General features: G+C 41.0%; 1 protein-coding gene across 1 annotated transcript in view; it reads right to left on the reverse strand.

Moving 5' to 3' along the window:
- Nucleotides 1–20,829, reverse strand: part of SYNE1 (spectrin repeat containing nuclear envelope protein 1) — a 595,717-nt gene that overhangs the window by 225,431 nt on the left and 349,457 nt on the right. Inside the window, exons 93-99 of the mRNA XM_040350885.1 lie at nucleotides 17,610–17,804; nucleotides 15,944–16,117; nucleotides 12,734–12,925; nucleotides 8,400–8,531; nucleotides 5,766–5,872; nucleotides 3,700–3,856; nucleotides 2,450–2,581 (exon numbers count right to left, since the gene is read on the reverse strand). Coding sequence (XP_040206819.1) covers nucleotides 2,450–2,581; nucleotides 3,700–3,856; nucleotides 5,766–5,872; nucleotides 8,400–8,531; nucleotides 12,734–12,925; nucleotides 15,944–16,117; nucleotides 17,610–17,804 — 1,089 coding nt within the window. The remainder of the gene's footprint in view (nucleotides 1–2,449; nucleotides 2,582–3,699; nucleotides 3,857–5,765; nucleotides 5,873–8,399; nucleotides 8,532–12,733; nucleotides 12,926–15,943; nucleotides 16,118–17,609; nucleotides 17,805–20,829) is intronic.

Here is a 20,829-nt window from a genome sequence, read left to right on the forward strand (position 1 = left end):
CATAAAAAAGTGCCAGGCATATACAGTGCCTTGAAAAAGTATTCACACCCCCTGACATTTTCCAAATTTTGTCATGTTACAACCAAAAACGTAAACATATTTTATAGGAATTTTATGTGATAGACCAACACAAAGTGGCACATAACTGTGAAGTTGAAGGAAAATGATAAATAGTTTTCAATTTTTTTTACAAATGAATATCTGAAAAGTTTGGCGTGCATTTGTATTCAGCCCGCCCTGAGTAAAACCGCTGTTCTGTACTTATCTGTTGGCTGGTAATCAGACCAGATAAGACCGGACCATACCGGATCAGACCGGATCAGACAAGATCAGACTGGACCACACCAGATCAGACCAGATCAGACCAGACCACACGGGATCAGACCTGACCACACCGCATTAGGCCGGGTACTAACGAGCAAACATGTACGATGAAACCGGTCCGTCGGACCGTTTTCACCGTACATGTCTGCCAGAGGGCTTCTGTACGATGGCTGTACTAACCATCGTACAGAAGTCCGCGCGTAAACAATACGCAGGGCGTGTCCGCATCGTCGCCGCGACGATGACGCGGCGACGTGGGCGGGCCTGCCATTTAAAGGCTTCCACGCATGCGTCGAAGTCATTCGACGCATGCAAGGGACGGCGGGCGCTTGGACAAGTACGGTAGGTCTGTACTGACGACCATACATGTCCGAGCGGGCAGGATTCCAGCGGATGGTTTTAAAACACGTCCAGGAATATTTGTCTGCTGGGAAAAGGCCCGGCGGGCAAATGTTTGATGGAATTCGGCCCGCTCGCGCCTACACACGACCGAACATGTATGCTGAAACTGGTCCGCGGACCAGTTTCAGCATACATGTTTGGTCGTGTGTACGGGGCCTAAGACAAGATCAGACTAGATCATATCAGACCAAAGGTGAGAGTTCTGTGAGCACATAATAAGCTGGATGAAAAGAATATATATTGGATATAGTTTCAATATCAAGAACCACATGGATGAGACACCTTTTGGGACTATACTTTATTTACACTACCCTTGTCACATATACTATTTGTTGTGATAATATATTACTGCGCAAAATCTTTTATTTATTCAACCTTCTTCCACATGTTTGCTGCTGTGTCCCCCCATGGCTTTCTTTCAACAATGGCTTTCTTCTTGCCACTGTTCCATAAAGGCCAGATTTGTGGAGTGCATGACTAATAGTTGTCCTGTGGACAGATTCTCCCACTTGAGCTGTGGATCTCTGCAGCTTCTTCAGACTTACCATGGGCCTCTTGGCTGCTTCTTAGATGAATGCTCTCCTTGCCCAACCTGTCAGTTTAGGTGGACGGCCATGTCTTGGTAGGTTTGCAATTGTGCAATGCTCTTTACATTTTCGGATGATGGATTGAACAGTGCTCCGTGAGCTGTTCAAAGCTTGGGATATTTTTTTAAAACCTAATCCTGCTTTTAACTTCGGTACATTTTTATCCCTGATCTGTCTGGTGTGTTCCTTGGCCTTCATGATGCTGTTTGTTCACTAATGTTCTCTAACAAACCTCGGAGGGCTTCACAGAACAGCTGTATTTATACTGAGATTGAGGCCGGAATCACACTTGTGCGGTGCGAATTTCAGCTCTCTTATCTTTGCAGAGAGATTACAGAAGTGTTCAGCAGATTAGCAACGTTTTAGATGCGAATTTGGAGACCTGGGAGAAGTTACAGGTGAGAGGAGAGTGGGGGAGAAGTGTATTGAGCTGAATGAGAGAAATTCCTGAAGAGAACTGAACACATCTGCGAATCAGCTGCGTACCCATAGAAGATAATAGATCTGAATTCGCACCTGAGCCGCACCGCAAGGCATAAAATCCGCACACGTTTTTACTGCAATGCGCAGTGCGAATGCATCGCACATATGTGAACCAGCCTCATTGAAAACAATGTATTTAGAAATGTTCTGCGTATTGGATGCGGTTTAAGCCGCACTCAATTCGCATAGGTGTGAACCCGGGCCTAAATGAGACACAGGTAAACTCTATTTACTAAATAGGTGACTTCTTACAGCAATTGGTTCCACTAGATTTTAATAAGGGGTATCAGAGTAAAGGCGGCTGAATGCAAATGCACGCCACACTTTTCGCATATTTATTTGTAAAAAAATGTTGAAAATCATTTATCATTTTCCTTCCATTTCACAATTATGTGCCATTTTGTGTTGGTCTATCACAAAAAAAAAACTAATGAAATACATTTACGTTTTTGGTTGTAAAATGACAAAGTGTGGCAAATTTCAAGTGGTATGAATACTTTTTCAAGGCACTGTATGGATGCAACAGATCTGTGTGTGCCCATACTTTTCACTCCATTTTGTTTAGTCAAAATAATGTCTTGGAAAGGGTGGGCACCAACACAAAATATTTCTGGAAGACACATCTTACATTACATGGAAGTAATAGTATGTACCTGAGATGATACATCTTGCAGCGCTTGGTTTAATCCATCCAAAATATTTACGACAGATGATTTGTCTTGTACTTGCTTATCTCCTTTGTAAAAAGGCACCCCTGGCATAATTCTGTTTGTTGTGCTGAATATCTGGTTAAAAAAGATACATACAAATAATAATTACAATTACACATCATAAGGGTTTGGGCCTCACTGGACATTTGTCCGTCCCTCCTAGATGCCTTTCCATTTGGCAGCAGTGTTGTAAACGCTTGTAAAGAATGCAGACATGCTTAGGCGCATTTAGGTGTGTCAAGTGCTAGGGTGTTAATTCACTTCATTGAGCAAAATAATAATGTATTCTGTTTATTGAAATGCATTAACGATCAAGCGCTGAACGAGACTAGCATTCGAGGTGCATACATTTAGACGTGTTTGCACACATCAAGCGTTTTTCTGAAAAATGCTGCTGCTCTTGGACACTCTGGCAGTGTTTTTTTTTTCTACCTCTAAGGCCGTGTACACACGATCGGTTAAACCGATGAGAACAGTCTGATGGACCGTTTTCATCGGTCCAAACCGATCGTGCGTGGGTGCCATCGGTTATTTAACCATCGGTTAAAAAAAATCCAACTTGTTTTAAATTTAACCGATGGATTCCTAACCGATAGAAAAAAAACGATCGTTAGTAGGCACGACCATCGGTTAAAAATCCACGTATGCTCAGACTAAATTTGGGGACGGGAGCGCTCGTTCTGGTAAAACTAGCGTTCGTTATGGAGATAGCACATTCATCACGCTGTAACAGACAAAAAAGCGCGAAACGTCTTTTACTAACACAAAATCAGCTAAAGCAGCCCCAAGGGTGGCACCATTGGATTTGAACTTCCCCTTTATAGTGCCATCATACGTGGTTTACGTAACCTAGTTCTAACATGATCGTTTTTTTAACCGATGGTGTGTAGGCGCGACTGACCATCAGTCAGCTTCATAGGTTAACCAATGGAAAAATCCATCAGACCGTTCTCATCGGATGGACCGATCGTGTGTACGTGGCCTAAATGCCCCTGCCCCTAAACTCCTCCAAATGCGAATGTGTGCATGGACACATAGGTTAACATGCAGGGGCATTCAGAGGCAAAAAAAACAAACATCAGATGCCCCTTACAGCAATGTTAAAAACGGCAAATGTGTATAAGGCCTTATACCGCATACAACAAATTTCATACACTGCTCTGTGTGACATAACGATAATATAATATAATTACCGGTTGTTCTTGCTCCTGCTGTAAAGCACTGTGTATTAGCTTCTCTTTGGTGCTGAGCTCTTGGTGCAGACTCTCCCATTTCATTTTCATCTGATCATGAGATTTTGGTTTTACTCCTTCCAAGCCCAACTCTCTAGACAGGGAATCTGGTCCATCGCTATAGAAAACAGTAAGTTACACTTTGTTAAACAGCCATGCCATATAAATTTAGGATTTACAGCCAGGACATATATGGACCTTGTATGAATATTGGAGGAAATTAAAAGTATTGCCATTGGAAATCAATCCAGTATTAGCTTTCTTTCTGCAACAGCTAGATTAAATATGGCTTTTTTTGGGGGGCCGTCGTATATTTAAAGCGGAGGTTCACCCATGGAGAACACATTTTCCCCTTAGATTAATGCTCGTTTTGTCTAGGGGAAACGGCTAGTTGTTTTAAAATATGATCCGTACTTACCGTTTACGAGATGCATCTTCTCCGTCGCTTCCGGGTATGGGCTGCGGGACTGGGCGTTCCTTCTTGATTGACAGTCTTCTGAGAGGCTTCCGACGGTCGCATCCATCGCGTCACGATTTTCCGAAAGAAGCCGAACATCGGTGCGCAGGCGCAGTATAGAGCCGCACCGACGTTCGGCTTCTTTCGGCTACTAGTGACGCGATGGATGCGACCGTCGGAAGCCTCTCGGAAGACTGTCAATCAAGAAGGAACGCCCGCTCCCGAAGACCCATACCCGGAAGCGGCGGAGAAGATGCATCTCGAAAACGGGTAAGTACTGCTCATATTTTAAAACAAATAGTCGATTCCCCTAGACAAAACGAGCATCCAGCTATGGGGAAAAGAGGAAAAAAAACACAAATGGGTGAACTCCCGCTTTAAGCGTATTCTCAAACTGAGATACGCTTCAATGTTGCTAAGATAAGAGCGGCGTAAGTCTTCCTACACCGTCATATCTTGGCTGTCTATTTACGCTGGCCGCTAGGGGCGTGTACGCTGATTTACGCCTAGAATATGTAAATCAGCGAGATACGCCTATTCACGAACGTACGCACGGCCGTCGCAGTAAAGATACGCCGTTTACGTAAGGCGTTTTCAGGCGTAAAGATAAACCACCAAAAAGATGGCACAGCCAATGTTAAGTATGGACGTCAGAACCACGTTGAATTTTTCAATTTTTACGTCGTTTGCGTAAGTCGTCCGTGAATGGGGCTGGGCGTAATTTACGTTCACGTCAAAACCAATGACTCTTTGCAGCGTAATTTGGAGCATGCGCACTGGGATACGTCCACGGACAGCGCATGCGCCGTTCGTTTAAAACGTCATTTACGTGGGGTCATGCTTTATTTACCTAAAACACGCCCACCTCTTCACAATTTGAATTAGGTGCACATTTACGCTATGCCGCCGTAACTTAGGATGCAAGTGCTTTGTGAATACAGCACTTGCCTCTCTAACTTGCGGCGGTGTAACATAAATTACATACAGTACGCTACGCCTGCATAACTTTAAGCCGCCATACGTGAATCTGGCTAAATGTCTTTTAATTGTACATATATATATTTATATATGATTTGGCTGACTCATTGAAATCAATGGAGTGGATTTACTAAAGGCAAATAGACTTTGCACTTTGCAAGTTCCGTTGCACTAATTTTCCCCAGAGCAGTGAATGTGGTAAAGCCCTGCTGATTTCCATCATCCAATCATGTGCAAGCAAAAATGCTGTTTTTTTTTTTTGTCTTCCTTGCACCTGTTTGGGTATTCTTTACAATGTGAAGCTTGACCACATTCACAAAGCTCTGTGGAAATGAGTGTAACTGCATTGGAAAGTGCTCAGTCTTCGCCTTAAGGAAATTGACCCCAATGTGCTGCTGACTGGTCTTCAGTTAGGCTGTATAGGACCGACTGAACCGATTTACAAAGCCTTTGGGAGGTAAAAGGGTTTAGTAAGTCCAGCTTTTAAGGTACATATTTGCAACCCATTCACCATTTCATTACATTTTACATACAATCCCTTCAAACCCAAAATCCAAACACACAGACTTGGAGGAACAGGAAAGGTCTATACCTGACATTTGTCCGATCAATGGCTGTTTGCTGATTTATGATTTCACCTCCGCGACTTGCAACAGATTGCAATAATTTCTTCTGCTCGGCAAGTTCCTGTTCCAGTTCCTAGTACATACAAAAGCACAGATTTCCTTTCTATTAACTATGCTTTCCACAATCAATAGGTCTTTCAAAAAAGGTCCTGCTAGTAACACACTTCCTCTTCTAAGGTGACAACATTCACTCGCTGTACTGTATCTATGGAGGAGCAGTGTTGTCACCCTAGGACAGGAAATGTATTAGGACTTTAGAACTCCTCCCTTTCTTTCGATTTACCTGAGCCCTATCTCGGTAGAGCAGCATCGCTGCTCTCTTTTTCCTCATTGGCTCAGAGGCAACAGCTCAAATCCTATAGACACACAAATCCCCGCTCGGGAGAAAGCCTGCACGCCTGCCCCCATTGCAAGCACTCAGAAGAAGAGGGTTGGGTCACTTTGTGTAATACCAGTGGACAGAGAAGATAGGTATAACGTGTTTGTTATTTTAATAAAGAAAAATTAATTGAAGTTATCAGCTCACTAGGTCTGCGTTAGTATGTTTGGAACTAATTGAATAGATATAACAAAATCTTTTAATAGTATATCTAACAAAGGAAGGAAAGGTAAAGAGGAAATTCACTGTTAGGATTTATTTACACTTCAAAATTAGGAAAATAAGGTAACAACACTCAGGCCTCGTACACACGACCGAGTTTCTCGGCAAAAACCAGCAAGAAACTTGCTGGGAGATAATTTTTGCCGAGGAAACCGGTCGTGTGTACATTTTCGTTGAGGAAACTGTCAAGAAACTCGACGAGCCAAAAAGAGAGCAAGTTCTCTATTTCCTCGACGGGAGTATCAAATTGGCTCGTCGAGTTCCTGGTCGGGCTGGTTTCCGACGAGAAACTCGAGCGTGTGTATGCTAAGAAACCCGCGCTTGCTCAGAGTAAAGTATGAGACGGGAGTAAAAGTAGCATTTGTAATGAAGATAACACATTTTCAAGCTGTAACAGACTGAAAAGTGCAAATCGTCTCTTAACAAACTTTTACTTAACACGCAAACACATGAGATTAGCAAAAGCAGCCCCAAGAGTTTAGCCAGTGGAATCGAACTTCCCTTGCCATTGTATGTGTTGTATGTCACCGCGTTTGAGAACGAGGAGATTTTGTCTTGACAGTGTGTACACAAAGCAAGCTTGTCGAGTTTCTTGACAAGCCTAACAAGGAACTTGACGAGGAAAACGATGTGTTTCGCCCGACGAGTACCTCGGTCGTGTGTACGAGGCTTAAGGCCTCGTACACACGACCGAGAAACTCATCGTAAAGCAAACATTGTTTTCCTCGACGAGTTCCTTGTCAGGCTTGTCGAGAATCTTGTCAAGCTTTCTTTGCGTACACACTGTCAAGACAAAATCTCGTCGTTCTGAAACGCGGTGACGTACAACACGTACAATGGCACTATAAAGGGGAAGTTTGATTCCACTGGCACAACCCTCGGGGCTGCTTTTGCTAATCTCATGTTACTGCGTGTTAAGTAAAAGTTTGGTAAGAGACGATTTGCGCTTTTCAGTCTGTTACAGCGTGACGAATGTGCTATTACGAACGCTACTTTTACCAAAGGTGCGCTCCCGTCTCATACTTCTGAGAATGCGCGGGTTTCTAAGCATACACACAAATGTGTTTCTCGTTGTAAACCAGCCTGACGAGAAACACGACGAGGAAATTGAGACTCCCGACGAGAAAAAAGAGAACTTGTTCTCTTTTTTTCTCGTCGAGAACCACGACAGTTTTCTCGACAAAAAACACACTACCATTTTCCTTGGCAAAAAAGCTCTGCCACCAAGTTTCTTGATGGATTTTGTCAAGGAAAACGGTTGTGTGTACGAGGCCCAACTTTTAAAAAGGTAGAGCGAAGAGTGAGCTAAGTGTAGCAGTGTATAGCAACGTATTTCACCTTCCAGCAGTTTACAGCAGTCACAATCAGCAGGGGTTAGTTTAGCATTAGAGATACATTTAGTGGTAAAGGGGGGGGGGGCAAAGGTTACATAAAGGCATTTTTGCCTTTTTGTTTTTAAAAGAGTATGGAAGGGTCGGACCCTCTGCCCTGACAAATACTGCTGTTGAAACAAAAAGTGCAGGGAAAGCCAACATTTTAGAGTAGTCAGTAAAGCAAGAGGTATGGGGAAGTCTTTCAGTGGGGACATCTATACCTGTGATAACTCTCCAAGATGGGAATTTTGATTCCTTTGGAGAGACGTCCTCTTATTTCCTCTTGTGCCTCATGGACAGGAAGTAAAGGTAAACATAGGCAGCAACATTACCTTATAATGGTTTTAGCCCTTTCCAAATGTATCTAAAGCTAATGAAAAATGTTTGACATTGAGGATATGCTTTCACAATGTTATGGACACTCAGGGAGGCTAATAGGCTGATGTGTGTTTCCCCACTTTGCAGTCTGATTATTGTCTTACAACTCCAGTAAAATAACACTGCCACAGTGTAGTGTTTATTGTGTCCCTTACTAAGTGATACTTACCGTATATGTAATAAATTAAAAAACTTATAACATATACACAAATACACAAATATAATAGATCAGCATTTTCAAACTTTACCTTCTGCTTCTGAAGACTGTTCTGCTTCTGCAGTGAGCGAGTTGTACGTGTTTGCGCCAACCATTCCTGGACACTGGGACTTTGCGACAATGACAGTTCTGCTTCTGATTCTTCCTTTTCATGAAATGTCCCCTGTAGGATGAAAAATGAAAAGACAACCCTAATGACTGCCTCTTCTCAAAACCACCACAAGAGATTTCCACAACCTTCATATAAAATAGTTCACCAGGTCACAGTGGCCTACTTCTACACTGCGGAGTCATCCTTTGATAACACAGTACAATGGGAACTGCTACACTGTCTTTTTTAAAGTTACAACAGTCAGGAATACGGTTTTAAAGCCATCATCTTTCTATAACCTCTAAAACTAATTGCATTATTAGTTTCATTGCCTTTTGACTATAAACACAGACACTTAGTTACTCCAATCCAATTAGTATTGTGCTACTCTAGTGAATGTAACATTCAGTACTATGTCTGACTTTTCCAGCAGGTCTGTAAAAATAAGCAAGGTAATCTCTAGCCTCTCTTACCAGCGTCAGATATCTGGTTTAGACTTTGTGACGTCAATGAAGCAGAGACAAAGTAGATCGGCTTTAATTAACTGTCGTTCCTAGCTGGGGAGGAGTGGTTCAAAAGGGCTTATGGTCAAGTCAATAGTCAGGGAAGCAAAATAAAGGCTAGCAAAATAGTCGACTGGAGAAACACCTGGAACATAAAATTGTTAACCTACAAAAATAAAAAAATCTCAAAGTACAAAAAAAATCCTTTTAAAAAAAGGTCTTATGATCCAGATTCCTATTTTAAAAGAGAAGTATGGTCAAAGCTTTTTGGCCATATTGCTCCTCTGGTTTACAGGAGTGCACTTACTTTTGCTCTCCTGTGACCCAGTTAGCTAAATGTGGCCTATTGTCTGCTTTCAGCTGATGTCATAGAGCTGCTTCAGGCTCTAGAAGAATTCTGACCATATTGTTGGGATCCACCCAGCAGCCTCATTGCATGGCTGACAGCTAAAGCCGGCTACACCCGCAGCCTGGCCAGCTCAGAGCTCCAGTGAGCGATGGAGGGGCAAAGCAAAAAGCAGGGACTGACAATCATTGCTCTCCACTCCAATCTGAGAAATCAGTGGTCATGAGATCACTCAGTTCTCAGGCTGAGGCCCCGTACACACGACCGAACATGTCCGATGAAACTGGTCCACGGACCAGTTTCATCGGACATGTCTCCTCGTGTGTACAAGGCCTTACAGCCAACAGCGGACAACAGCTGCAGCATTAGAACCATTGTGCCACTTTATGCATTAGAATCAATAGCATTACTTTATTGTGCCATCACCATAGCTAATGAGAACTGTTACCCGATTTAACTAAAATTTTGCCATGATCAATCAAGAATGCTGGATGTAGAGCAATAATGTAAACATATGGCTCATTAGACTGCCTAGACTTCCACCTTAATTTTTTTTTTTTATTACATTTAAATAAAATGTCGGCCTTTTGCCCAAAGGATCAAACAATGTAACTGTAACATCTGCATGGGCAGTGCAAGAGAAATTGCTTCCAGTCCAAGTAAAACAAGATGTCTTAAGCCAGATTTAGGAGACAAGTGGCTGAAACCTCAAACCTCCAAGTATTTCCAAAGCCAATTCAAATAACTACTTCAAGCTCTAACAGGAGCCAAGCAAACAATCTTTGCTGAAACCAAGTGTTGGATCGATAAAAAGATAGACTTGCACAATAGATGAATATTTGAACATCTGGCATCAGTGGAGCACCTACAATCTTCCAGCAGAATGTAAACTAGTCCTTCTGGCCCCCTGAAAGGGAGTGCGCTCATAGAATACATCTATCCAGCCTCCAAAACCCTAGTCTTCAGGGCTCAAGTCCTGCAGGGACGCGTGGGAACGGAGTTCCTGCACTTTTTTCACAGCAGGAACTCAGTTCCCTTTGCAGGACTAGAGCAGCCGAGAGCAGCCGAGCTGCCCGAGCCAATGCTTCACTAAGCGCCGATGCCCAGCTCGAGTCACTGTCAGGGGCAGGCAAACCTTAGTAATCCATTATGTTACTGGCCGCTTACTGTATTACTGTGCAGTCTGAGTCAGCATTCCAACAAATTTCTAGCAACGAAGTAAAGCCGCATCTGCATAGGCTTACAGGAGTATCACTACACAACACTATGCACTAACAATATAAACACTAAAGAGGCAAATGAGCATGTAACACTTCTAATTAGTAAAGAAAATTTACTAAAATTATCTAGGTGCATAGTTTATGCCAAACAGCACTTAGATTTTATCTTTGTAATTTTTAGCTAGACAATCAATTACGGTTTTAGCCAAAATACGTTATAATGCTAATAATAATAAATACGGTTCAGCTAATATTTGCAGCTGAGTGTGCAGGGCAGAACATGTCTTCAATAACCATCACTCACAGGAAAAAAAAGTGAGTTTATAAAAAAGGAAAAAGGACTTATGTAAGAATTTACCATCAAACGCTGATTGGGCATAACTAATTGTATTATTTCATCTCCTTAGGACTCAGCTATATTGATCATTACTTGCCATAATGATGGATTTTTATCAATGATAGTCAAAGACAGTTAAAAAAAAAACAGTAAAGCCTCGTACACACAATCGGTCCATCCGATGAGAAAGGTCTGAAGGACCGTTGTCATAGGTTAACCGATGAAGCTGAATGATGCTCCGTCGCGCCTACACACCATCGGTTAAAAAAACGATCGTGTCAGAACGTGGTGACATAAAACACAACGTCGTGCTGAAAAAAACGACGTTCAATGCTTCCAAGCATGCCTCGACTTGATTCTGAGCATGCGTGGATTTTTAACCGATGGTTGTGCCTACTAACGATCGGTTTTGACCTATAGGTTAGGAATCCATCGGTTAAATTTAGAAGCAAGTTGGCTTTTTTTAAACTATGGATAAATAACCTATGGGGCCCACACACGATCGGTTAGGACCGATGAAAACGGTCCATCGGACCGATGAAAACGGTCCATCAGACCGTTGTCCTCTGCTTAACCCCAGCGTGTGTACGAGGTCTAATATGATTGACAATAGCGATCAGTATGGCAAACATAGACACTATAGCTTTGTGGGTTGAGCCTTTAGATTACAATCTAACTAGTTTACTTTCAGAACAGCAATGCAGTTATTTCTATATATATATATATATATATATATATATTTTTTTTTAAATAAAAGGATTTCATAGAAAAAGTTTGATTTAGAAAATAAATAGAAAGAGAAATGAAATCTTAAAAAAAATATTGTTTGATAAACTGATATTTGATCATAAATAGAATGAAGAGAATTTGGAAAATAATAAAATTTCAGCTTGCACAGCACACCCCAAGAACAAGAAAAATCAAACAGCAAGCAGACCCCAAAGCAGAAAAACAGACACATTACATGTTCTGCTTTCTTGTGTACTTTCATCTCGCCCCATGCTAGCTTAGCCTATGGAACAAACAAAACATAAGAGCACTGTTAAAGCAATACTGTAGATCTCTTACAGCATAGGAATACATATACTGTGATTGTACCACACTCACTGCAATGTGCACTGTGCAGGATAATGTACAATTATATAAATGAACTGTAAAGGGGTTACCAGCATTGTGTGACCGTTCTTAATTGCATCTGGTTACAACTAAATTATCAGTGGCTGATTTACTGTATTGTCTCACATGGAAATACTTAAAAGAAAAATTAAATGAATGCGTGATTCTTTATAGTTACTGTATTTATTGGCGTATAACACTCACTTGTTTTACCCTGAAAATAGAGGGTAAACTGTGTTATACGCAGGGGGCTGTGGAAAGTTTTTTTCCTGAAACTTCCCTCTTAAAGTTAGGGTGCGTGTTATACGCCGATAAATACGGTAGCTATAATATCTTTGCAATAACAAAAGCAGTGCAAGGGTTGTGAATTGATTTATCAATGCTAAGTTGGCTAAACACAGTATTTGACTTAGAGTCAAGGCAATGGAAGCCAATAAAAGGATTACAAATCAGTCCAAAAATATCTTAAACCTGGCTAGAAACATGACCACCATGCTTTTCTTAAGTAGGTAGCATACGAAGAATATAATAACACATCAGTGTATCAATTACCGTATGTATCGGCATATAACACGCACCCTAACTTTAAGAGGGAACTTTCAGGAAAAAAACTTTCCACAGCCCCCTGCGTATAACACGCAGACACAGTTTACCCTCTATTTTCAGGGTAAAAAAGTGAGTGTTATACGCCAATAAATACAGTATTCCCATAATACTAAAATACAATTAAATACTACATTAGTTTGAACTACCTGGATGCTTATCTGTTTGTCCTGAAGAACCCTCTGCAGTTCCATGAGGCTCCCCTTCAAAGTCCTCAGTTTCATTGCCAACTGTTCGGCCTCTTCCTTAGTTTGGGTCTTCCCTTCCATGAGTAAGTTCTCACTGTGTACAGACAGTTCTGACAAAGCCACCACCTTCTGTTCTATTTCCAAAAGCATGTTCTGTAGCAGTGAAAACAAAGAAGCAAATTCAAACATTTTATGAAATAAGGCACTTCGGCATCGCTGTTACATCAAGGGCAAAGCCTTTGTTACAGGAGCAAGTCCACAGCAAACTGAGAGTCATTTTCACTTAAAAAAAAAAGCAAAAAAACTGTTGAAAATGAAAGGCACGGTTATCTGTTGAGCCCAGTAAATAGCAAATCTATCTAGGAAATGGTTTTGCATGTGCCATTATTCTTCAGGTCTATACATTATTAGACCCAAGCCCTTTGCCCTCCGTCTTGTTTTCTACAAATGAGCCATGTGCTATATGGATAAGCTTTTAGCTTCAAGGTTTGTGAATGACTGAGTATATCTGCATAATCCTCTTTACAGATTGACCTGCATAAACACATAAACACATCTTTACTTGGTATCCTTCTATGAACTGCTCCAGTAATGTGTCATTTTTATTTATAGAAGAAACCTAAATTGCCTTATTCAAGGGATCACGTAAAGCAAGAACTGTAAAACGATACTTTCTAGCAATTTTCTCAATACAGAAATGAAACATTTTTAGGCCTCATGCACACTAATGCCGCATACACACGACCGGTTTTCGGGTTGTAAAAAATGACGTTTTTAAGGTTTTTTTTCAACCCGATCATTAAAACGGCCTTGCCTACACACGATCGTGAAAGAAAATGCTCTAGCAAAGCGCGGTGACGTACGACGCCACTATAAAGGGGAAGTTCCATGCGGATGGCGCCACCCTTTGGGCTGCTTTAGCTGATGTTGTGTTAGTAAAAGACGATTCACGCTTTTCAGTCTGTTACAGCGTGATGAATGTGCTTACTCCATTACGAACGTTAGTTTTACCAGAACGAGCGCTCCCGTCTCATAACTTGCTTCCGAGCATGCGCCTTTTTTTGTCGTTAAAGCCCACACACGACCATTTTTTACAACCTTAAAAAACATTTTTTAGATCATTAGATTGAGGCTCATTTTTGGAAGCAGAATCGGGTGTTTTTTTTTTTAAATCGAAGCAGTACTTACCGTTTTAGAGATAGATCTTCTCTGCCGCTTCCGGGTATGGTCTTCGGGACTGGGCGTTCCTATTTGAGTGACAGGCTTCCCACAGGCTTCCGACGATCGCATACATCGCGTCACGAGTAACCGAAAGAAGCCGAATGTCGGTGCGGCTCTTTCGGAAAATCGTGACGCGCTGTATGCGACCGCCGGGAAGCCTGTCGGAAGCCTGTCAATCAAATAGGAATGCCCAGTCCCGCAGCCCATACCTGGAAGCGGCGGAGAACATCGCTCTCTAAAACGGTAAGTACTGCTTCGATTTAAAAAAAAAACTCCCGATTCTGCTTCCCAAAATGAGCCTCAATCTAATGTTAAAAATTGCGTTTTTGGGTGAACCTCCACTTTAATGTCTGCAAGGTAGACAGACAGAATAGTGTAATGATTCTGTTAAAAACGAGTACATACCTATTAAATTCCTTCATCTATATGACCTCCGGCGTTCTAGTTTCTGTTCTGTGATTCACTTCCTGGTTTGCGGCGCTCGTTCATGTAAGAACTACATTTCCCAGTATGCATTGCGGCACACCCAGAAATTCACACCTCTTTGAAGTCTCTAACACATAGAGAGCATCCTGCCACACAGATGTAGTTCCCAGGAGGGGGCGAGCACGTCACTGACCACCGCAGTAAAACCTCCTTTCAAGGTGGTGAGTAACAATCAGACAAGCAGGAAGTGAATAGAACAGAGAAGAAATAGAGCAACTTCTGAGCAAAAATGAACAATGAGGAAGTGAAAAGAGGAATGTCTGCAGGTAAAGGATGCTTATTATGAAAAAAAATGTTTTCCTTTACAACCCCTTTAATTCGTGGAAGCAGTAGTACACCTTCTATGAATGGAGGAGATGGGCAGAAAAGAGTGGGCATACATGGGCACTTCTGATGAGCTCCTTCAGTTCTATTAACCCCCATCACACCGGAAGACTACAGCAGCAGGGTAGAGGGGGAATAGATTGCGGAAGACTTTAGCTAACAGATGAGACAGCGGCACAAAATACACATTCAACTGTCTATAAGTAATGTCCATTGTGCTAATTCGTTTTTTTAACTACACTAAGAGCCGGTTCACATAGGGGTGGCACGGCTTGCCGAGTGACTCGGCAAGGCGATCTGCCCACGACTTCAGAGACGACTTGCAAAATTACTTCTGTATTGAAGTCAATGCAAGTCACCCTGAAGTTGTCCCAAAGTAGTACAGGAACCTTTTTCTAAGTCGGAGCGACTTGAGTCGCTCCTATTAGAACGGTTCCATAGTACAGAACGAAGCGCGACTCGTCAGGCGGCTAAGTCGCCTGACGAGTTGCGCCTGTGTGAACCGGCTCTATAGCCTCGTACACAAGACCGAGGAACTCGACGGGCGAAACACATCGTTTTCCTCGTCGAGTTCCTTGTTAGGCTTCTTTGGGTTGAATGTGTGCAAGGAGGCTTCAGTGCTTTACAGGAAACAGGGACAGCTCTATTTATTTTATATTATATAGATAATACATTTTGCATTCTGCATTTATGCATGCTATTATTTGTAATAAGCAAATATGCACATAAATACACTTCCAGGTCTGTGCAAAAATGTATTTACGTCTCTCAAAATACAGAGCTCTGAACAATGTTAAATCTGTGGAATTGCGGCTCTGGGAAATTCTACATACACATAATAGCATGCATAAATGAAATGCTTGAATTCATAATCATCAAATTAAACAACAACAATTTTTTTTATTTATTTATATTAATTTGTAACTTTTTTGGTTTAATTTGATGATTATGAATTCAAGCATTTCATTTATGCACACTATTTTATGCACTGTATGTAGAATTTCCCAGTGCTGCACTGCCACTTTTTATATCTGCATATGGGGTTGGTTACCTTACTTTGTGCTAGCTGCTTTTTTTTTTATTTGTTTGGAGCGCTAACTCACATTATTACACAAATGTTATATCTGTGACGCATTATACCTGACAATCAATGAGTTGTGCCTCCATATCCATAGGCTCCTCAAAGGCACGCAATACATTATCCAAAGTTGATCTGGCCCCCATCAACCAGTGATCAAGTTCATCTGCTTCACTGCGGTATCTCTGCAGAGCTTGTTCATGACGTTGTTCTTCCAGCTGCTCGCTCAGTTTTTCCTAATGACATAATTTGTTTAGCTTTTCTGTCCTTGTTAAGGCATGTGCGTAAAACATACAGTATTTCCACTGTTGAAAACTAGCATCATCAGCGTAATCACGCACAATATGCTTTTACCCCCACCCAATACGGGTAAAATGCTGTTGGGATTATAATTATACCTACAGTTTTTGTATTTACTTATCATAGCAGAAAGGGCATAGCAATTTAGTTCTGTAATTTATTTCAATTAAGTTTTCAAGCAACTGAACTGAACTGAACTCGAACTCAAAGTTTGTGTGTTGAACACATATTTACAGCTATTTCAGAATAGCTGAATTTTCGGCACACTAAATGCCTGAAAGTTGTACCTAAAAAAAAAAAAAACTACTACACACCACAGCCAGATTTTTATAAATATGATGGGCCACATTGTGCATAGCAAAGCGTGGATAGCGATATCTGATCTTCATTATAAATGAGGACCCAGGTACAAGTCTGACTACAGAAATTACAGAATGTGAAAATGTATCTAAAGTCAAAAATAAAACATAATAAATTGTAAATTTAGGTGCCGCTCAGGTACAGAAATAAAGTCCAACTAGACTGCTGTGAGTGTAGGCAGGAATAGGTTACTCGTCCTAGCTCCAAGCTGCAGCATTGTCAAAGAAAAAAGCTGCACACAGGGGCGGACTGATCATTTGCCCGAGGGCCCCATGCCCGAGGGCCCCATGCCACTAGGGGGCCCCATCAGGGTTGCCAGCCTCAGTAAAACCAGGGACAGTATGTAAAAATGTGTGTTTTTCTTTACATTTGTCCCTGAAATGTCCCTTACCGACATCCTTTTCGTCAAAAAATCCCAAGATTATAGCTGCCCCGCCTCTCCAGTACCTTTTCAGTGTGTGTATGTGTATTCAGTGTGTATGTATACTGTGTGGCCTCATAATCTATTGCCTGGGGGGCCCATAATCTCCTATTGCCTGGGGGCCCCATAATCTCCTATTACCCGGAGGCCCCATGAGTTGTCAGTCCGCCCCTGGCTGCACATCATGAAGCAGACCCATGTGCATAAAGTGAGAGGAATGGCAGCCTCAGCCCAGTTTCTTTTCACCTGGAGATCCTGCAAATAACACACTTCCTGTCCCTTTGTGTATACGTTTACTTTTCCACTGTACAGTATGTATGGTTGTCACACAGGTTGGACTTCAAACATGTCCTCCCTTTATTTATCTCCATTAAACGGTGGATTGATGGGACTAATAGCTTACACAGGAAAGAAGAGAATATTGTTGTGCCTGTGTGTATAATGCATGATAATAAGTCCTGAAGTAAAGTGATAGAAATAAATGAATGATAATGAATAATAAAAATGATAGAAAATAATTAAGATAGCGTAAAGACCTTTCCCCTAAGTATAAGCAGCTGATTGCACGATCAACAGTTTAAAAGCAATATTCAGTAACAGGTGCACATAGACATATTTACTCTAAACAACTTAAATACTGTATGTACCTCCAAGAGTTGCCGTTTTCCTGAGGCCTTCATTCTGATGGTGGCCATTCTCTCAGCTAAGACAGTCAGTGTTGATTGCAGAGCTAACTGATCTGCAGCTTCCGAATCAAGAGATTCAGATACTAGCTCATCTGCAAAAGAAGCCTGCAACTTGCTGATCTCTTCCTGTAACATTAAAATCTCATCCATGAGAGCCTGAAGGGAAACATAAAAATGTATTTTATAAATATATATATATATATATATATATATATATATATATATATATATATATCTGCCTTACAAACTTTGGCATACAAAAAAACAGCAGATCTCCTACTTACAACAGTGAATGAAAGATCTAGCCATCCTCACTGGAACTGTGTAATCATCAGTAATTAGTTAATCATTAGCTTGGTTAACAAACATGCATGCCAACGCAGTTTTTGCATTTATTGCACACATGATAAAATTATTATTTTAGGCTTGAAAGTCAGGTAAACCCCAGAGAAGTATACAGGGATAGGAAGCAATGCCTGTTGATGCCTGTTGAGGAGAAACGCAGCGTCGGGCGGAGCAACTATCATCTGACGTCACCACGCCCCAGCTGATCAGCTGAAGCCGTAGCTGCAAGTTTTTTATCCTGCTTTTTGAACTGTTCTGCTTTTTACAAGCTTTTAATTGATGTCAGTTAAACCTGCTTTTTCAATAAAGTTTTTTTTTGGAATACCCAAATAATACTGCACCATGAAGCTTTTTTTGCTCTCCCTCTAAATATATCTGCACACCACGCCACCTCATTGGAAGCTGACAGTGGAAGCTGAGATTGCTTGGAATAGGATCCAGCATAGCTCCTGGAAGTTTGATGAAAGACAGACACACTTGTACACCAGAGCGTAGCCATAGAGGATCCCCTTGAGTGACCCCTGGTTTCTGATGAGCCCATAAGACCTCCGTAATAGAGGTCCACCGAATCTGGTAAACGGCTGAAAATCCTATGGATATTTTTGTTTGATGAATATATCTCTTGATTGCATTTAACATATATCATCTGCAGTGGACACTTTTTATGTATGATTCTCACTTGCATTTTTTCACCTGGGTGTTACAGCTTATTGTTATACTTTATTGTTGTTCTTATTTGCATTTTTCTTATCACAGGACACTTTGTTTGGTTCTATTTTTATTTATTTATTTCTTTTTTCTTTTGGTTGCACATTTTTTACCTATTTTTGACATGTCTGTTAAGCTGTGTATTCCAGCTTTTTTGTATTTTTGCAGCACCAGTTAGTTTCATGTTTTTGAAACAACACTTTTTCCTCTTGTTAGGTTGGAAACGTTTATTAGCACAATTAGTGTGTGGGATGGTACACATGGTTTGTTTTCTTTTGTTAACCCACTAGACTGCACTTGAAAATTTTGCAGCACAGGTTGTACTGATTACTGTCTTGGGAGGAAGCGCACATTGTCCACGCTTTACAATGGAGCACATCTGCCAGATAACCTTCATCAGGAAACTGACAGTTGGCTTGCAACATTTACACATACTGTTGATGTAGCAGCCAGGAGTGTCTACTGCTGCCAACCTATGTCCTATGGTATACATCCATGGCAGGCAAAGGATTAATCCATAGAAAAGAGAACTATCGGCAAATGGCAACATAGAGAATTCCAAACCAAGAAAAATACCATTGCATGTGACCATATACACTTCTGAAGCTTGGAAGCTCCCATTCTAGTTCCCCATACTGATTGATTCCTGCGAGAAATAGTTCATAAGTGCTCAATTTGTTGATTAGATCAGCAGAACTTACCAAGAGTCCCCAAGGTAATAATGTGTGCTGATGATGCGTTTGTATTCACAATAACTTGCATTTGTACGTTTGTTCTCCTGACAATCACGAATGCTGTTTTCTTTTCTTTTTTTTTTTTTTATTTGTAAACTTTAATAAAAATATTGGAAATGAAAAACTTTTTTTTTTTTTTTTTTTAATAGAGTGGAGAGGGATTAGAACACCTGTCAGATTTTATTGCTGTTTGTACCCCCGTTAGGGAGATTAACCCTCTATTTTTTCCTATTTATTGTTATCATTAAAAATGAAAAAAAATCCCAAATGTTGGGTTGTCCCTAGAAAAGTTATAAAGGGAAAATATTCCAATGGGGACCTGGGGGTCCCCAAGGGATGTCCTTAATTTGCAGGAATTCCGCTCACCTACTGTTTTGATTATGGGACAGGAAGTGAAGGGAAGTTCCCCAATGGACACAATAAAATCTGACAGGGGTTATAACCCTCCCTTACTCTAGCCAAAATTAAAAAAAAAAAAGTTTTCTCTTTGAATTATGCTAGTTAACTAAAATAATTTGAATACAAACATACTAAGGAGAGAAAGAAGACTTTAATTTGTGGAAAGGCTACTCAGGACATGACCTAAGGCAGCAAAATATAATGGGGTTATTGGAATGACTTTTAATCATACCCTCATCATTTTTTTTTCCTATTTAGAAAAAATTATGTATGAATTACAACCTAACTTATTGTAAGGGGGTTTAAGAGTGAGGGCTGGGTTATGGTTAGTGTCTAGGGATTGCAAATAAGTCTTTGTTTTCAGAGGTAGGTGCTGGGCTACATGTTTGTGGATTTTTTTTTTTAGAATTATGTTAAAGTTATGGCTAGGTTTTGGGGTCCGGTTAAGTGTTGAGAAGAGGGCAGTTTAGATGTTATTGAACTCATTATGGGTTAGGTAATTTTTAGGGCCTTAGTTGGGTTAAAGTGAATGTAAACCCACTATCATCCTTTGTAAACTACTGCCATAGTGCTGATCTATAAGGATATACATGCCTCCTGCATGTATCCTTACCTGTCAAATGTTTCCCCTCTGTCTGTTATAAGAACTGAAAAACTGCAGATTCTGTGGGTGGGTCTGTTGTCTGGAGCTCTGTGGGTGGAGTTGTGATGTCAGTAGACTTCCCGCCCTCCTCTACACTCCCCTTGTCAACATGCATTTTTTCCTGTGTATTCCTTACACTGAATTCTGCTATGATCACTAACATCCAGGCAAAATCCAGAAAAGTAACCACATGACTTCAAAAAAGGAGTGGGGGTGGGAATTAAAAAATAATGCCTGTCTCCAGACTAGTGCATGAGATATGTAAATAACCTGTCATTCACAGCAAGGGGGCGGAACGGACTAAGGTTTTTCTCTGTAAGTCCGTTTTATTTCACTAAACAATAAAAGAGGA

This window comes from Rana temporaria, chromosome 4, assembly GCF_905171775.1.
Source record: "Rana temporaria chromosome 4, aRanTem1.1, whole genome shotgun sequence".
NCBI classification, from domain to species: Eukaryota; Metazoa; Chordata; class Amphibia; order Anura; family Ranidae; genus Rana; species Rana temporaria.